The 14548-nt window shown below is 38.4% G+C and overlaps 4 protein-coding genes across 4 annotated transcripts; 2 read left to right on the top strand and 2 right to left on the bottom strand.

Annotated features, from left to right (window-relative positions):
* Nucleotides 1–1683: 1683 nt before the first annotated feature.
* LOC113337544 (centrosomal protein of 55 kDa-like) lies at nucleotides 1684–3358 on the bottom strand. Its single transcript, XM_026583206.1, has 5 exons — nucleotides 3230–3358; nucleotides 2995–3148; nucleotides 2346–2915; nucleotides 1994–2124; nucleotides 1684–1893 (listed from the first exon to the last, which is right to left on the bottom strand). Exons 1-5 carry the CDS (start codon nucleotides 3356–3358, stop codon nucleotides 1684–1686), a joined length of 1194 nt encoding a protein of 397 aa, XP_026438991.1.
* A 2531-nt stretch (nucleotides 3359–5889) lies between these two features.
* On the bottom strand, nucleotides 5890–7290 carry LOC113337543 (beta-D-glucosyl crocetin beta-1,6-glucosyltransferase-like). Its single transcript, XM_026583205.1, has one exon. The coding sequence runs from the start codon at nucleotides 7288–7290 to the stop codon at nucleotides 5890–5892; it is 1401 nt and encodes a 466-aa protein (XP_026438990.1).
* Nucleotides 7291–12743: 5453 nt separating this feature from the next.
* Nucleotides 12744–13235, top strand: LOC113337542. The gene has a single exon (XM_026583204.1). It carries the CDS (start codon nucleotides 12744–12746, stop codon nucleotides 13233–13235), a length of 492 nt encoding a protein of 163 aa, XP_026438989.1.
* A 69-nt stretch (nucleotides 13236–13304) lies between these two features.
* Nucleotides 13305–13877, top strand: LOC113337541. The gene has a single exon (XM_026583203.1). The coding sequence runs from the start codon at nucleotides 13305–13307 to the stop codon at nucleotides 13875–13877; it is 573 nt and encodes a 190-aa protein (XP_026438988.1).
* Nucleotides 13878–14548: the final 671 nt, after the last annotated feature.

Genomic DNA, 14548 nt, shown 5'->3' with positions numbered 1-14548 from the left:
GAAGTGAAGATGAATGAGTTGAAAAGATATCAATCTGAGCACATTCGCATGGAAGAAGAACACTGATAAACGAGGAAAGGTCGTAGGAACAAGATGAGTGTACTTATTTTAATCCATCAATTGATAATGTATCAAAATTTTCAAAAGGATAGCAACAAAGTTTTGATGAATAGTATCATGAATATTAATTTTCAAACTTACAAGATAACTAAAGAAAAATAAGACCTCGCATTAGGAGGAAAATAAAATTCACGAAGTAAACAGTATCTAGGGAAACTTAAAACCTTCGCCTAGGAAGGCTGAGAATCCACGACATGCACCCTAGTTCACATGAAAATGCAAGAGGCAAGACGTAACACATGTCGTGAACAACTCTCAGAGAGAAAGCTAGGGGCAATGATAAGACCTATCCGCCGAGGGTCCCTTTTATGATGGCCTTCGGTAAGGGGTGCAAAAATATGACCAAGACGTCGACGTATTCGGTTGAGCTGCGGGTGCCTGGGATGTTTGGAGCGTTACAGTCCATGTCTGTATGGAAAGTCTTGGATACGATGCACTCGATCCCAAAGAAACCTCACTTAGGTTGTGACTTCTAACCCCAAGACACATCAGCGAAGGTAATAAGGAGTCATGTAAACAACTGAATGTCGTATTAACTGGATGGGAGGAGACCAACATGCATGTTAGGGTTAACCTCCTTGAAGGGGCAATCAGGGGGAATATAAAGGGATGTCACCATCCATATTAGGGAGTTGTGTGACCAAAAAAGACGGCAATGTCATGGGACTAACATTCATGGGAATGGCTAGACTTGTCACATTGTCGCGAGATGGGGAAAAATAAATGTTAAGGCGAGGTTTATGGATTATTATTCTAAAGAGTAATAAGTGCCTAAGACTTCGCCGAATTAAAATCCTTAAGGAAGGATTGGGCACAATAAGACCTTAATTAGGAGGCGCAGTAAGACCTTGTATAAAGTAACATATAACAATCAGAAAGTGAGTAACTACAGCGAGACGCCTGATGGATTCCAAAAAGAAAAGAAAGCAAATAAAAATCTAGCGAGATTCAAAGTTTGTGAAGCCGCAATAAAGGTAAAGCAACCAAGGGAAAGTGATATCTTGACTTGTACGACCTCGCCTTGATCGGCTAATGCTCAAGAAGAACAAGAGGCAAGTATATACTTTTACATTTTATGTTCTTCTTTAGCATTATCCTCACAAGACTCAGCGTTCCACCAAAATAAGACACCCCGTCGAGAAAGGCAAAGGCAAGAGCAAGTGAAATAAGAAAGTTGAGGAGGGGGACAACGTGAGAAGCGCAGTTGAAATTCAATATAAGATGCGGCGAGATGCCTCGTGAACCCTAAGGGAAGGAAAAATCTCGCAAGGTTCAAAGCTTATAGAGGCACAGCTGGGGAGGTATTGATTAACTTTACGCCCTACCTAGGAAATACACAAAAGAATAAGAGACAAGTATATACTTTAAATTTCATTATTCTTTTGAGTATTTCCTCAGTAAGTATATACTTTACGAGATAGAAAATCATAATATTGACATAAAATTCGATCGAAATATTACCAAAAAAAATTAAGATGTTTTGCCCCCAAGCTTTGGAGCGCCCAGAAGATAAACTGTTTCCAAATTAGTTGAGCATGAAACTGAAACATGAAAGAAGAAAAACTAAGGTTGTTGCTGAAGAGGTACGTCTTCAGAAATAACATCACCCGCTCCACTAAGGCCAACACCATTACTAGCAGAGGCACCCTTGGAATCCTCCTCCTCGACCTTCGCTTCGTCGATCTTCCGCTCCTCTTCATCTTCGTTGATCCCCTCTTCTTCGCAAGAGATGATCCTATCATCCTTTGGTTTGCTCGTCATCAGAGAACACCTCTAGAGGAAAACAAGGATGAGGAAGGCCATGCTCATCGCATAAATTACGAAAAAGGGAAACCAGATAGTTGTGAGTGTTCTTGCGAGCTAACTTCGCTACCTTCGCAGAAGTTTCAATCATCTCATCCATATCAGTGTTCAAATCACTGACTTCATTTTTGAGGCGAGAAACCTCTGTGCGAAACTCATCTCTTTCCTGGGAAAGGCGAAGGACTTGGCTCTTATGGCGCTCTTCGGATTATGCAAAAACCAAACAAAACTTCATCAGAAACTAGAAGTATGACATAATCAATAATATTTCACACTGCACCTAAAGTTACCTTCCATTTGCAAGATAGTGGTATTTAAGGTTTCTTGGATGTGAGTATGCAAATCATCCAGCCGGGAGATCGTTAGATCCGACTCTTGAAGTTAGACACATAAATCGTGGCATGCATTGTCCCAACCTTTACCATGATCGGAATTCGAGGTATCTTTGTCAGGATGAATGACAAGAGCACCCTTGTTTTTGCGAGAATCTGCGGATTGGGCTTGAGAGGAAGATTTGATAGACCTCGGACGAGATGAGTTATCTAGCTGAGCTTGAAGAAGTTCCACTTTCTTCTTCAGATAGTGAATCTCTTCGTTTAAACCAGTTACCTTGTTACGAGATTTGCGAAGATCAGCCACAATTTTATCTTTACTATTGATCACGCGCTCGTTATCTTCTTTCAGTCTCCTATAGGCAACTAATGACGAGGAATGAAGATTCCTCGAATTAGTGAGGGAATTGCTGACCCGTTGAAATTCAAGCTTAAGGCGCCCATTCTCGTCGTGAAGATGATAATTTAGTTCCTCGTTACGAGAGCAATCGATAGACAGGCGGTCCACTTGCGAAAAGAGAGTCTCGACCTTCTCATTCAAAATCTGGTTCTCAGAAACATAACAATCATTCTGGGTCACGAAGTTCAGATTCTCAGCACGAATATCTTCTAGCGAGGCGGATGCTTCGGAGGCATTTGCTTGGCGTTGCATGCATCGAGCTTGACGAGATATGAAATAAGAAAATAACAAAAATAGAAGTAAAGACAAAGAACGAATCTAGGAGGGGAGAGAACTTACTTAGAAGATTCTCCATCTTCTGACTCTGCTTGATGGAATGCTCCTTTTCCTCTTGAAGCTCATTCGTCAAAAATTTTATTTGAGCCTCGTCCTTTTTTGCTTTCTCGCGAACAAGTCTAATTTCCACGAGGCTGGCCATGTGACGGTTGACCTCCTGCGGGTTGTAGAATTGAAATTCAAGAAATAAATCTCGGGACAGGAAGAAGGCATAACGGGAAAAGCATAAAAGTCTCACCTGGTTCATACAAGCTGAATGTTGTTGAAGATACAAGTTCATGGAGGCATTTAGCAGTACGGATGATTCTTGAGAAAGGAAGTCATCAGCACTAAAAGTCACCAGAGAGTCTAAGGCACGAGACCTCATGGCTGGGTCTTCGCGATCTTTGTCGTAGACTCTTGGAGAAACTTCATGTCCGGGTCATAGAGAGGATTAGACAGCACCGACGGAGCTTCCTGTTTCTCCTTCTCGCCGGCAGAGGAAGCTTCTGTGAACTTCTTCGGGAACTCATCCTTGGGATGAACAAGATGATCCGCTACTTTGGGAGAAGTAGTTGTGCGAGACTGAGAAGGTTGAAGCTTGGGAGGAGTAGAGACACTTGTAAGAATGACAGAACTCAGAACTGCGGTCAAAGCAGCCAGATCCAAGACCTTTCGTTGCCTTTTGGACCCGCCAGAAGGGGGGACACCAGTCTGCGAAATAGCAAGTTCAGCACAAAATATGGCTAAAAGGTTAGAATATGCGAGGTGACAATAATGACGAAGTAAAGATACCCGTGAAGAAGGAGGAGGTGGAACAGGAGGATCACGCCTTTTTCGCCCCTTAGTTGACTCAAAAGCAGGCTGCTTAGCGAGGAGAGTGTCATCCTATGAAGAATAAAAGGTTAGATTTTAAGGATATCACGAGAGGAAAATAATAGGAGAGGTGAATACCTGTTTAGGAGTTGAAGACTTGGTAGTAACAACCTTTTCCTTGCACGTCTTGAGAAAACCAGCGGCAGGCATCACGAACTGAAAGAAAAGAGGAACATGAGAACAAATCGGACCCCGAGACAAGGTGAATCATAAGGAAGGAAGTCATACCTCGGCTGGAACAGACCACCGAAATCTCCAGGGATCACAACCAGCGAGGTAGCAATGTTTAGGAAGAGGGCCTTGGCGAGGAACGCCCTTTTCGTCAAAACCCCAAACGAAAGGGGCGCCAACTATCAGGGGAAACTTCTCCCAATCATCATTGCAAGAGAGGCGACTTGGGAATACACATCCAATAGAAGAGCTTTGATCGGATCCACGATAACATTTCGAACAAGGACAATGCCCCACTCCTGATACTCTCTCATGCTGGTGAATTTGACTGAGTAGTTGGCCACGAAAGAGTCCACATTGAAGTCGCGAGAATCAAATTCTTCAGCTGCTGATGGGACTTGCGAAGTACCATTACCTGAACGAATCATAAACTCGTTGGAAATTTGGATTGCGTTACCACAAAGCTGAAAAACCCCACACTACAGCTTACCCAAAATCTCGAGAAAGATGGGGTTAGAAGGGTCGTAAAGCGGGAAAGATAATCCAGCCCTCAATTGGCCCATAGTGACGATCATCTTGTCGGCAGTCCAAGCGTCCGACTGAATCCACCTATAGTTCAGTTCCATGTCTTGAGTAGCGATAACAGGCGGACTCACATAAGAATCAACAACATAAGTTAGGGTTAAACCCATTTTTTGAAAATCAGCTTGGAATTCCTCAAAGGATTTCAGTGAGGCATTTTCGGACACCTTCTTGGGAGCCATGATAACAAAAGAAAAATCGAGGGTTGAAAAGGGTAGCAACGATGGCAGAAGAAAGAAAGCGCAGAAACCAGATAAACACATAGCAAATAGAGGAAGAAGAGGAAAACAAACCTCAGACCTAAGTCAAGTCGGATATAAATAACGCATAAAAGATGACTGGCTTAGTGGGTTGACGACACGTCCGAGGTATATTAACTGACAATAGGTGGTTACTCAAAGAACGTGGTCACGTGGAGGCACGAAAGTGGAGAACGCGGCGGACAGGGAATCCAAAGCGGTTCTTATTCCATTCTCGTGTGGCTCGAATAGAATAAGAAAGGGCAAAATGTGGGTATACGAAATAGACTTGCCACGTGTCGAACATAAAAGGAAGGCATATGAATAGAAATATCACTTAAAGATCTCAGTCAGGGACTTGTCAATTCGAATGTCAGAATTACCTCGTCACCGATCAACCCCGCAAAGTATCGTACAGGAGCGAAGAGACTTACACGAAGGATCTAAGTTACGAAAGACCAAGCTAGAGTACCCAACAAGATATCAACAACGAAACCGAAAGGACGAAGTACGGTAACTTGGTTAAAAAGATAGATCGCGAAGTAAATATATTGGGGAGCAAGAAAAGAGACAGGTGACCCGACAAACCCATGTGAAGATAGCTAAAGAAGGGGAAAAACTTTATGGAAAATGGCCTGAGCGAAGTATAAAGCGCTCCCGATAATACTTGGCGAAGTAAAATGAGTTGTACTCCATTAGGGTTGATTGGCCTATAAATAGAGGTCTTTGGACAAGGCATAGGGGAGCGATATTTTGGTGAGAGGGAAGAACTTAGCTTAGAGAGTGAGATTAGGGTTTCCTTGTATTCAAGAACTTATATTTGTTTCTTTGATTCATCGATAAAGATTTTCTAGTTTATATTGCTTTATATGTCCTAGATCTCGATTACTTTCCTTTTAGTGTACTACTGGATTTCCAGTAGTTACATATAGGCAGCCTGCCGAGTTTTTGCTTTGCCATTTGAATCACAGGTACATTACTCAGCTTGACCATTTATATCAAATTAAATGATTACGTACACGAATTTTTTTTTACATTCGTAATTCGTACTTCACTGTTGTTTTGGTATTCTTTCTTTGTTACAAAGCCTTAATTTCTCCGCCAACACATCAATATCTTCATCTCCCTTGCATCTCATTTTGTGACTCATTTCTTTGGCTTTCCCTTGTACTTCCTGTCCTTCTTTTCCCATCACTACCTTTCTAATCACTTCTCCAATCTCTCTTCTATCCAACTTCCCATCTGCATCCCTCTTAACCTCAACTCCTAAGCCAATCTCCACCACCAATCTTGCATTTATTGGTTGATCAAGATGCAGTGGCATGGCTATTATTGGAACACCATATTTCATACTCTCCAACACCGAATTCCATCCACAATGACTGACAAATCCACCAATTTTACCACTCCCTAATAATTTTTCTTGAGGCGCCCAATTTTCTACAACTAATCCTTTCTCAGCAATCCTCTCCATAAATCCTTTTGGCAAGGCTTGACCTATACCATCCCGTTCCTTATGATCACCAGGAAACCTGATAACCCATATGAAGTTCACTTCGCTGAGCTCTAACCCATAAGCAACTTCTTGTATCTCTGCTTTTGACATGAAATACTCCGTACCAAATGAAACAAATACCACTGAAGAATTCTCTTTGTTAACAAGCAATTCTCTATACTTGTTTTCTTGCTCATGATCGCAACCAGTACTATTAGTAGGGTTTTGAAGAAGAGGTCCTACTGGTACCAACTCTTTTCCTATTGTAGACGAGAGATAATCCAAATATTTTTCTTCAATCTCTTTAAAAGTATTGATCAAAACTATGTCAGTTGATCTGTCGATACATTGAAAGACGCGTTCTCTATCTTCACTGTCGTCGGAAAAAGAACTTTCCTTGGTAACTTTACGTTCTTCGTGATCATAGAGAAAAATCGAAGGAAATGGGAACTTGGTGTCTGGGTGTTTCTTAACGAGGTGAGCAAAGAAAGAAGTAAAAGCTGCACCAGTTGTTAACAACTGAATTGCCGGGATGTTTAAGTGAGAAGCTTGAGTTGGAGCCCATGGTTGTATGAAGTCGTATATAAGTATGTCCGGTTGGATGGTACAAAGAAGGTTATTGAAAGATGGTGATGATAAATCTAAGGCTTTTTTCAAAGTTGACATCAGATGGTGTGGGAGTGATTTTGTTGTATGGTAATGAGGTGGAAAATTTGGAAGTGAAGGAAGACTAAGTTCTACTATTTCGATCGACCTTGTTTGATTGCGGTCACGATCGATGAGTTGGTGTTCTATGGAAGATAGATTTATGGGTGTAGAACAAAAATAAATGTAGAAGTTCTTTGAAGAAAGTCTTTTAGCTAGTTCTAAGAATGGAGATATATGTCCATGAGCTAACCATGGAAACATTAGAACTCGAATTCTTTTTCTATAATCTTCTTCTTTTGATGAATCCATCTCTAAATGGCCGTTATCCCTGTTTTGATTCTTTTGATAATATAAATGAGAATGAGAAGATTTGTTATGTTTGATCTTTTAAATGGATAGGGTGGTGCATGCAGTTACGTGTAAGGAGCTTAAGCAGATAGAGTAAGGACGTGGAGAGTCATAGAGCTAGAATGATGTTAGTTGCGAGTCTCTCCTTTTCTTCGTTTGTGCATCATATACGGTTTTGTAGCAATATATGGGACAAAAGACTTTTGCCGCACAGGACGCAAGCTTGGTTAGCATTAGCTAGGGAAGCACGAATCAAATCCTAGGAAGTGGAGGTGTAAATTGGGCAGTGCCAGCACGACCACAGTCCATCCCAGCACGTTAAAATTTGAGCACAGCTCAGCCCATCACGTGACTTAGCCCGGCACGGTCCAGTACATTAATTTCATGGGCTATGCTGGGTTAGTCTAATTGGCACATTGACACAATACGGCACAGCACGCAGCATGGAGAAGCACGTGGCACAGCACAACACGACACGTTAAGAAAATACGTCAAAATATGTATAAATTGCTACAAAATACATCACATTTTGCGGATATTTCATAAAATACTCTTTATTTTAGCCAATTTTTGACATTTGATCGTCGTTATATTAACTTATTTTTATGAAAACTCATAGAATACCTACAGATCTGGAAAATATTTACTTTGAAAAACATGAAATAAATGTGCCCGACCCAGCGCGGCATGGCACAACACGTTTATTTTTCCGGCACAACTCAACACGTCATCTAGCACGACACCGCACAATACGCCTTAATCTCCGGCACATCACAATACGGCACACAGCACACTAAACACGTGATTTTGTGGGTTGGACTGTCCTGGGCCGACACGTTTTACACCTATACTAGGAAGGCTAAAACAACAAGGATGGGTTCTCTCTTAAATTCCTAGCCTGCTCGTAGATTTGTTATTTGAGTTTCTTTATGAGAACCGTTTTCTTTTTATCGATAAGGAAAATAATAATACAACATAACTTCAAATCAAAAATAACAAATATAAATTCAATAAAGATTTTAAGATGAATCTTACCTACAGTTTTTGCCGCTCATGAGATTATTATTATTTATTTATTTTATAAACGAAGGCCTTCAACAAGGCTAATGATCCCTCAATAACTGGCATGAGCCAAATTGGAGGCACGGATCAGTACATATTAAACTTATGTTTTTTAGCCCATTGAGCAAGCTCATGAGCAACACAAATACATAATCTTGGTTAAAAAGTAAACATACAAGCTTATAACTTGGAAGAAAATAATTGAATATCTTTAAAAATAGCATTCGTTCTAGTATCACCACCAAATTGTCAGAGGAAAAAAATTTGATAAGATCAGGTGGATCACTTTCTTTAATGATGTGAGTAAGTTTATTCTCCAGTACTGCTTTCTTTAACACCGCCCAAATTACTCTAGCTTCAGCTTCAACAATAGTCTGAACTTCAAAAACCATTACAGCACAAAAAGAAGCTTTATTTGTAAAGTCTCTCATCACGTAGCCTGCTCCATTGTCCAAGGAAGAATCATCAAAGGCACCATCAGTACTGCATTTTATCCAACCAAGAGTGTGCAGTTTTGGTTTCCTAGTCAAAAGCATGGCTCTGGCTCTATTCAGTACTGCTATATGGGATTCCTTAGTGTTTTGAAAGACTAAATTGTTTCTGCTACTTCATAGAGACCAAAGAATAGTAACAAACAAACATTGAGATTCATCAGGAAACTTAGAACCGAGGTCAATTAACCAGAACATCAACCAATCAGTGAAAATTTTATTACTAAAGGCATGAGTATTAACACACAGAGAAGAGAATAACCAAACAAGACTAGAAAAAGACATAAAACCAAATCATGCATAACAAATTCATTTGGGTGACATCATCCAGTACAGTTAACAACGTTCATATGCTTTCTAGTATTGAATAGGGTTGTCAATGGGTCCGGGTCCGGTTCCTAAATTTGTGGACCCAGAACCTGACCCATTTAAAGACCCGGGTACCCGTCGGTTTTGGGTACCCATTGGATATTAAGAAAACTATGAAAAAAATCTTAAAAACTTAATTTCCTTCTTTTTTAGCTTGAATCTAAATTGCGTTTACAAAAGTTTATTATTATTTCTTAATTAATGTACTAAATAAAGATTAAATGCAAGAATAAAATGTAAAATGAAAAAAAAATCAAAGCCTGAGATAAAAGTTTAAAAAACCAAATAGAAATTCTAGCATCAACAACATGTAAAATACTCATATGAGTTTGAATTTTAGAAGATTGAAAAATAGTAGGGGTACCCAAGTACTTTTCACCTAAGTCTCTATTATGAATATCAAGAATGTTAGACATGCGACATTTTACAGATTCATGATTTTTTTACTAAATAGAATAGCTGACTTGTCGAAATTAATCTCCTGATCAGAGGCTAAGCAATATTTTTGAAGATAATCCTTAATGGTTTCAAAATCTTTTATAGTGGCTTTAGAGAAAAGCAAAGAATCATCAGCAAATAGGAGGGGGCGTCTTTACGCAATTTAATGCCTTCAACTAGACCTCTTCTAGAAAGAGCATCAATATAGGCAGACAATGCGTCAGAGTATATGATATACATGTAAGGGGATGTGGGGTCTCCTTGTCTCAGACCTCTCTCAGGTTTTATAAGACTAGTAGGATTACCATTCAGAAGGACAGAATAGGAAACAGACGACAAGCATTGATTTATAAGCTTAACCCAATGGTCAGATAAACCCATTTTTTGTAAAACTTATTCAAGAAAAGACCACTCATGTTTATCACAAACTTTAGATATGTCAAGTTTAATAGCTGCAATACCATCAATACTCTTATAATGATTTACCGCATAAATTGCCTCATTAGCAAGAAGGATGTTATCAGAGATGCTTCTCTTACGGACAACATCACTTTGATTTTGGGAAATAAGGTTGTTCATAAAAGGTTTAAGTCTATTAGATAAACGTCTTAGATAAAATTTTATAAATGAAGATACAAAGATCAATAGGTCTATATTGAGAGATTAGCTCAGCTAAATGAACCTTGGAAATAAGAACTATGCTGAAATTTTATGGTTCGACTGAGCGTCGCTTGTATTAGTTTACGTTGTTATTTCGTTTATTTCATATTAAAAAGTCCAAGTCTTTTTTTTTTGGATTGGATACTGATACACATACCGATAGAAATATTCCGAAAATTTTCCCGACACATAGATTTTGGACCCCGCCGCCCATAAGGATTAACATGGTTTGGCGGTGGATCTCACAGTCATATATGAGTATGGATAATTCCGGTACATTCATCATTTCCGTTTTTGGATTTGGAATTGGAATAGGAGTGTATGGACCTATAAGGTATATAGAAAAATATTATTTGAATTTTCTTAAAAAAAAATTAGATTACAGAAATTTAATTTTAAATAAGAGTATAGAGATGCAGCTTCATGTTCCTATAATAGTATATCTATTATTCTAGCCTTTTATTTTTGTTAGCTGCATCTTACGTTTGTATGTTTTATCCTTCAAATTTCCCCTGTTGTGTAGTGTGCCCCGAAATGTTTCCAAGTTATCCGTATAATCTTGACAAGACCATTAACTCGACATTTCTTTTGGGGTTAATTTGGTTTACTAAAGTTTATGCCTAATGTCTCAGTTTTCTCCAACCTCTCAAGAAAATGAATACAGATAGGCAAGTGGTACGCTGTGAGATAAATGTATTGTAATTTGCTTAATGAAAATAGTAACTCCACGAGGAGGAAGATGTTTGATTTATATATGTAGCACGGGAGCTAGAAAGGTGAAATACTTGTGGTACAATCAATGAGTACGACAACAGTGAGTCATTAAAACTTCGCACTACATATACTTTTTAAAACAAAACCAACGCAATCACAATTGAGATGAATCAAAAAAGTATTTGCACGAGAAATTGCATGGTTCGATGACCATGTTAAAGACATTTTCCTAAGTGTCTCCAATAACTCTAGTGACCATTCAACAATTACGTTAATTTTTAATAGTTGTTTTCTTTTTTTTCTTTTCAGTATCATCAATAAAATTTTACCTTTTTCTATTAAAAAAAAACATTGCTTGTTTGTACATGAAACTAGCCTAATTTTTCGAAACAAAGATAATAATAAGATTACTATTGAATGCATCCATAATCTCTCAAGGATGATTAACCATTCACTAAAGTAAATTAAAAAATAAATATGAGGGTTGGGTTAAAATTACTTCGAGAAATCAAACACAGCCAGTAGACAGCTAAACTTTTGATTAGTTTGTCAGTGCCAAAATCAAACACTTCAATGTCAAATAAGAAAATCGTACTTAAAACTAACAGCATAGTTGTATACCACAACTAGTAACCGCGTAATAAGCTTTCTCGTAACTTGTAACAAAACTCTTGTGCTTGTGACAAGAAATTTAGAAAATATCAATGTATCATGCAGTTACATAGATTTTGGAGCTAAAAGTTTTCTCCAACATCTCAACCATCCTAGTATTGATAATCAACCATGCACAAGTGTGTTCCCTCACTCTCCTTAATTTTTTCACCTAATCAAATATTTTGGGGCTAGTCCAGCTATCCGGATTTGGGTAGGAGCATGGATCCGACTTTAGCTTATCCAACAAAAGAAAAAAGAAAAAAAAAAAATATGCTGCACCGAACAAAAATAAGAACGACTATAAGTTGGTATCCATAATTTTACGACTGAATGACTAGTGTAAAATTTGGTTAAATACTTGCGATGAAAATAGAAATTCACAATTTTTACAGTCGGTATATATGAAATGCCACACGACAGTGCCGACACTGTCAACTTTATTAGGGTCTGTTTGGCATGGATGGAGTTTGAATTCTAGGAAGTTCCAAATACCTACAAAATAAATTCTATCCTTTTAAAGTTTTGTGTTTGGCGTGTTTACGAATGAAATTGATTATATTTCTATTATTTTGATATTTATTTGTTTCAATTTGATTCATAGTAAGTTTATTTCGAAAATCGTTGAGTTTTTTTTTAAATAATCTTTTATTGTTATAGGACCTATGGCCCATGGTTGTGCGGTCCATTGGTAGACTAGGGTTTAATTCTTTACTCTTGTATAAATAGAATACTTACCTATGTAATGGGGTTATTTCCCTTCTCTGGTTAATCAAAAGTTCCTCTCTCTCTTTTTTCTCTCTTTCTCATTCTTACTCCAAAACGTCATCAGTAACGAGCTCTTCCCTGAGTCAAGATTTTTTTCTAAATTTCATTGAACAATCGAACAAACCTACGATCGGTCTTATACTTCTCAATCGAAGCTAACCCACTAAAAAGAAGAAAAATCTCTGTTTAAGAAAGCTCCATTATAATCAGGGATTTTAGTACTTCTATTTTATCTTCTTCCTCTTTCAATCAATCGAAAAGATGAGCAAGACGGAATATATCCGACCAGAGTTTGGACTGTTGGATATAGATGGACTTGAGTATCACCTATGGATGGATGATGTGAAGATCGCTTTTGTAGCAAAAGAATGCACCCACACCATCACACCCTCTACTGAGAAAGATTCTTCCCCAACAACTGAAAAACAAAAGGCTGAAGCCCTCCGATATTTGAAGGCACATATTGACCCTAATCTCCTTTGGGGATACCAACACATAATGTGTCTTAAAGAACTATGGGATGCACTAGCAAGCCGTTTTGGGAGCATTGAGGATTTCCTTCTCCCACGGTTGAATGAACAGTGGAATGACATTCGGTTTCTTGATTATGTGAAGGTAGGTGATTTCCAAAGAGATATGCTTAAGCTACAGGCACACCTCAATTTCTGTGGGATAAAACTTACAGATAAAGATATGATTCAAAAGACATTGTCTACATTCCCTTTGTCATTTGTTATTCTAGCCAACCAATAGCGCATAGAAGTTGATAACAAGAGAATAAAAACTTTCAACAAGTTGATCAACTCATTGCGGGTGGCCGAAATGCATAATGAAGTTCTAGGAAACAACAATGCTAGAGCCCCCGGGAAGAAGAAAATTCCCGAGACTAACTATGAAAAGGATAACAAGGGAAAATACCCCAAAGAAAAGAGGGTTAAAAATGTTGATTCATATTCTCATGTTCCATACTCATGTGGGGATAATAACCCACGTGGAAGAGGACAAAGGGGTCATCGTGGAAGGGGCCATGGGCATGAGGGCCATGGGTGTGGAGGCCATGGACGTGGAGGCCATTCAAATACCTGGTCTAAAGATGTTACTTCTGGACCTAGTGGTAGGGGCAATACTGTTGAAAAAACACATAAGAACTCCATGTCTAAGAAGGTCGAGAATGAGAATGCACCTTGTTACAGGTGTGGAATCTCCGGACATTGGTACCAGCAATGCAAAGCTAGTGCCAAAGTAGCAGCCAGCTATAAAAAGTACCGGGAATCTATAGATCAAGAAGCTAATTGTGTGGAAGAACATGATCATGCCTCAGATGTCAACTTCACCATTTCAGACTTCCAGGGAAACAAGAACCATGCCCTTATGGAAACACCTGACTTTGATTGATTGTTATTTTTATTTATTTGGTTTTAGTTATCCTTTGAACCTAAAAACTTGTTTATTTTCTTACTTTGTGGTTTAGCAGACTTTGGTTTAAATATTTCTTTTGATGACTTAAACTATGTTAGGTAGCCTTAAATTGTAGTTTTTTTGTTGATGGATCTAATATTTATGGGTACATATTATGCTTTGGATTTAATTTTTACTGTAATAATCTATTGCATGATTGAATTATGTGACCGAATTCTCTGAAGTACCATTTACTTGTAGGAATGTCATCCTCAGAAGAGATTGAGTGCCTAGCTAATAGTAGCACCACACACACTATTTTAAGAAATAGGCAATTATTTGTTGACTTAATTCCTTATAAATCCTCGGTGACTACGATGATTGGATCATCACAAGTGATCATTGGGCGAGGTAATGCTCAATTTTTGTTGCCAAATGGCACAATGATTAAAGTCACAGAAGCTCTATATGCACCAAGAGCTAACCGTACCTTGTTGAGATTCAAAGATATCTGTGCAAATGGTTATCACTTGGAAACTCACTGTGAAAATGGAATTGAATATATAAATATTATCTCTAATACATGTAGAAGAACACACATTTTAGAGAAATTAATGAGTCACTTTAGTGGTTTGTACACTACTACTATTCGGATTATCGAATCACAT

Source organism: Papaver somniferum, unplaced genomic scaffold (assembly GCF_003573695.1).
Source record: "Papaver somniferum cultivar HN1 unplaced genomic scaffold, ASM357369v1 unplaced-scaffold_160, whole genome shotgun sequence".
Classification (NCBI taxonomy): domain Eukaryota; kingdom Viridiplantae; phylum Streptophyta; class Magnoliopsida; order Ranunculales; family Papaveraceae; genus Papaver; species Papaver somniferum.
Note: the sequence above shows the minus strand (reverse complement) of the source record. Positions and strands in the feature narration are given on the sequence as shown.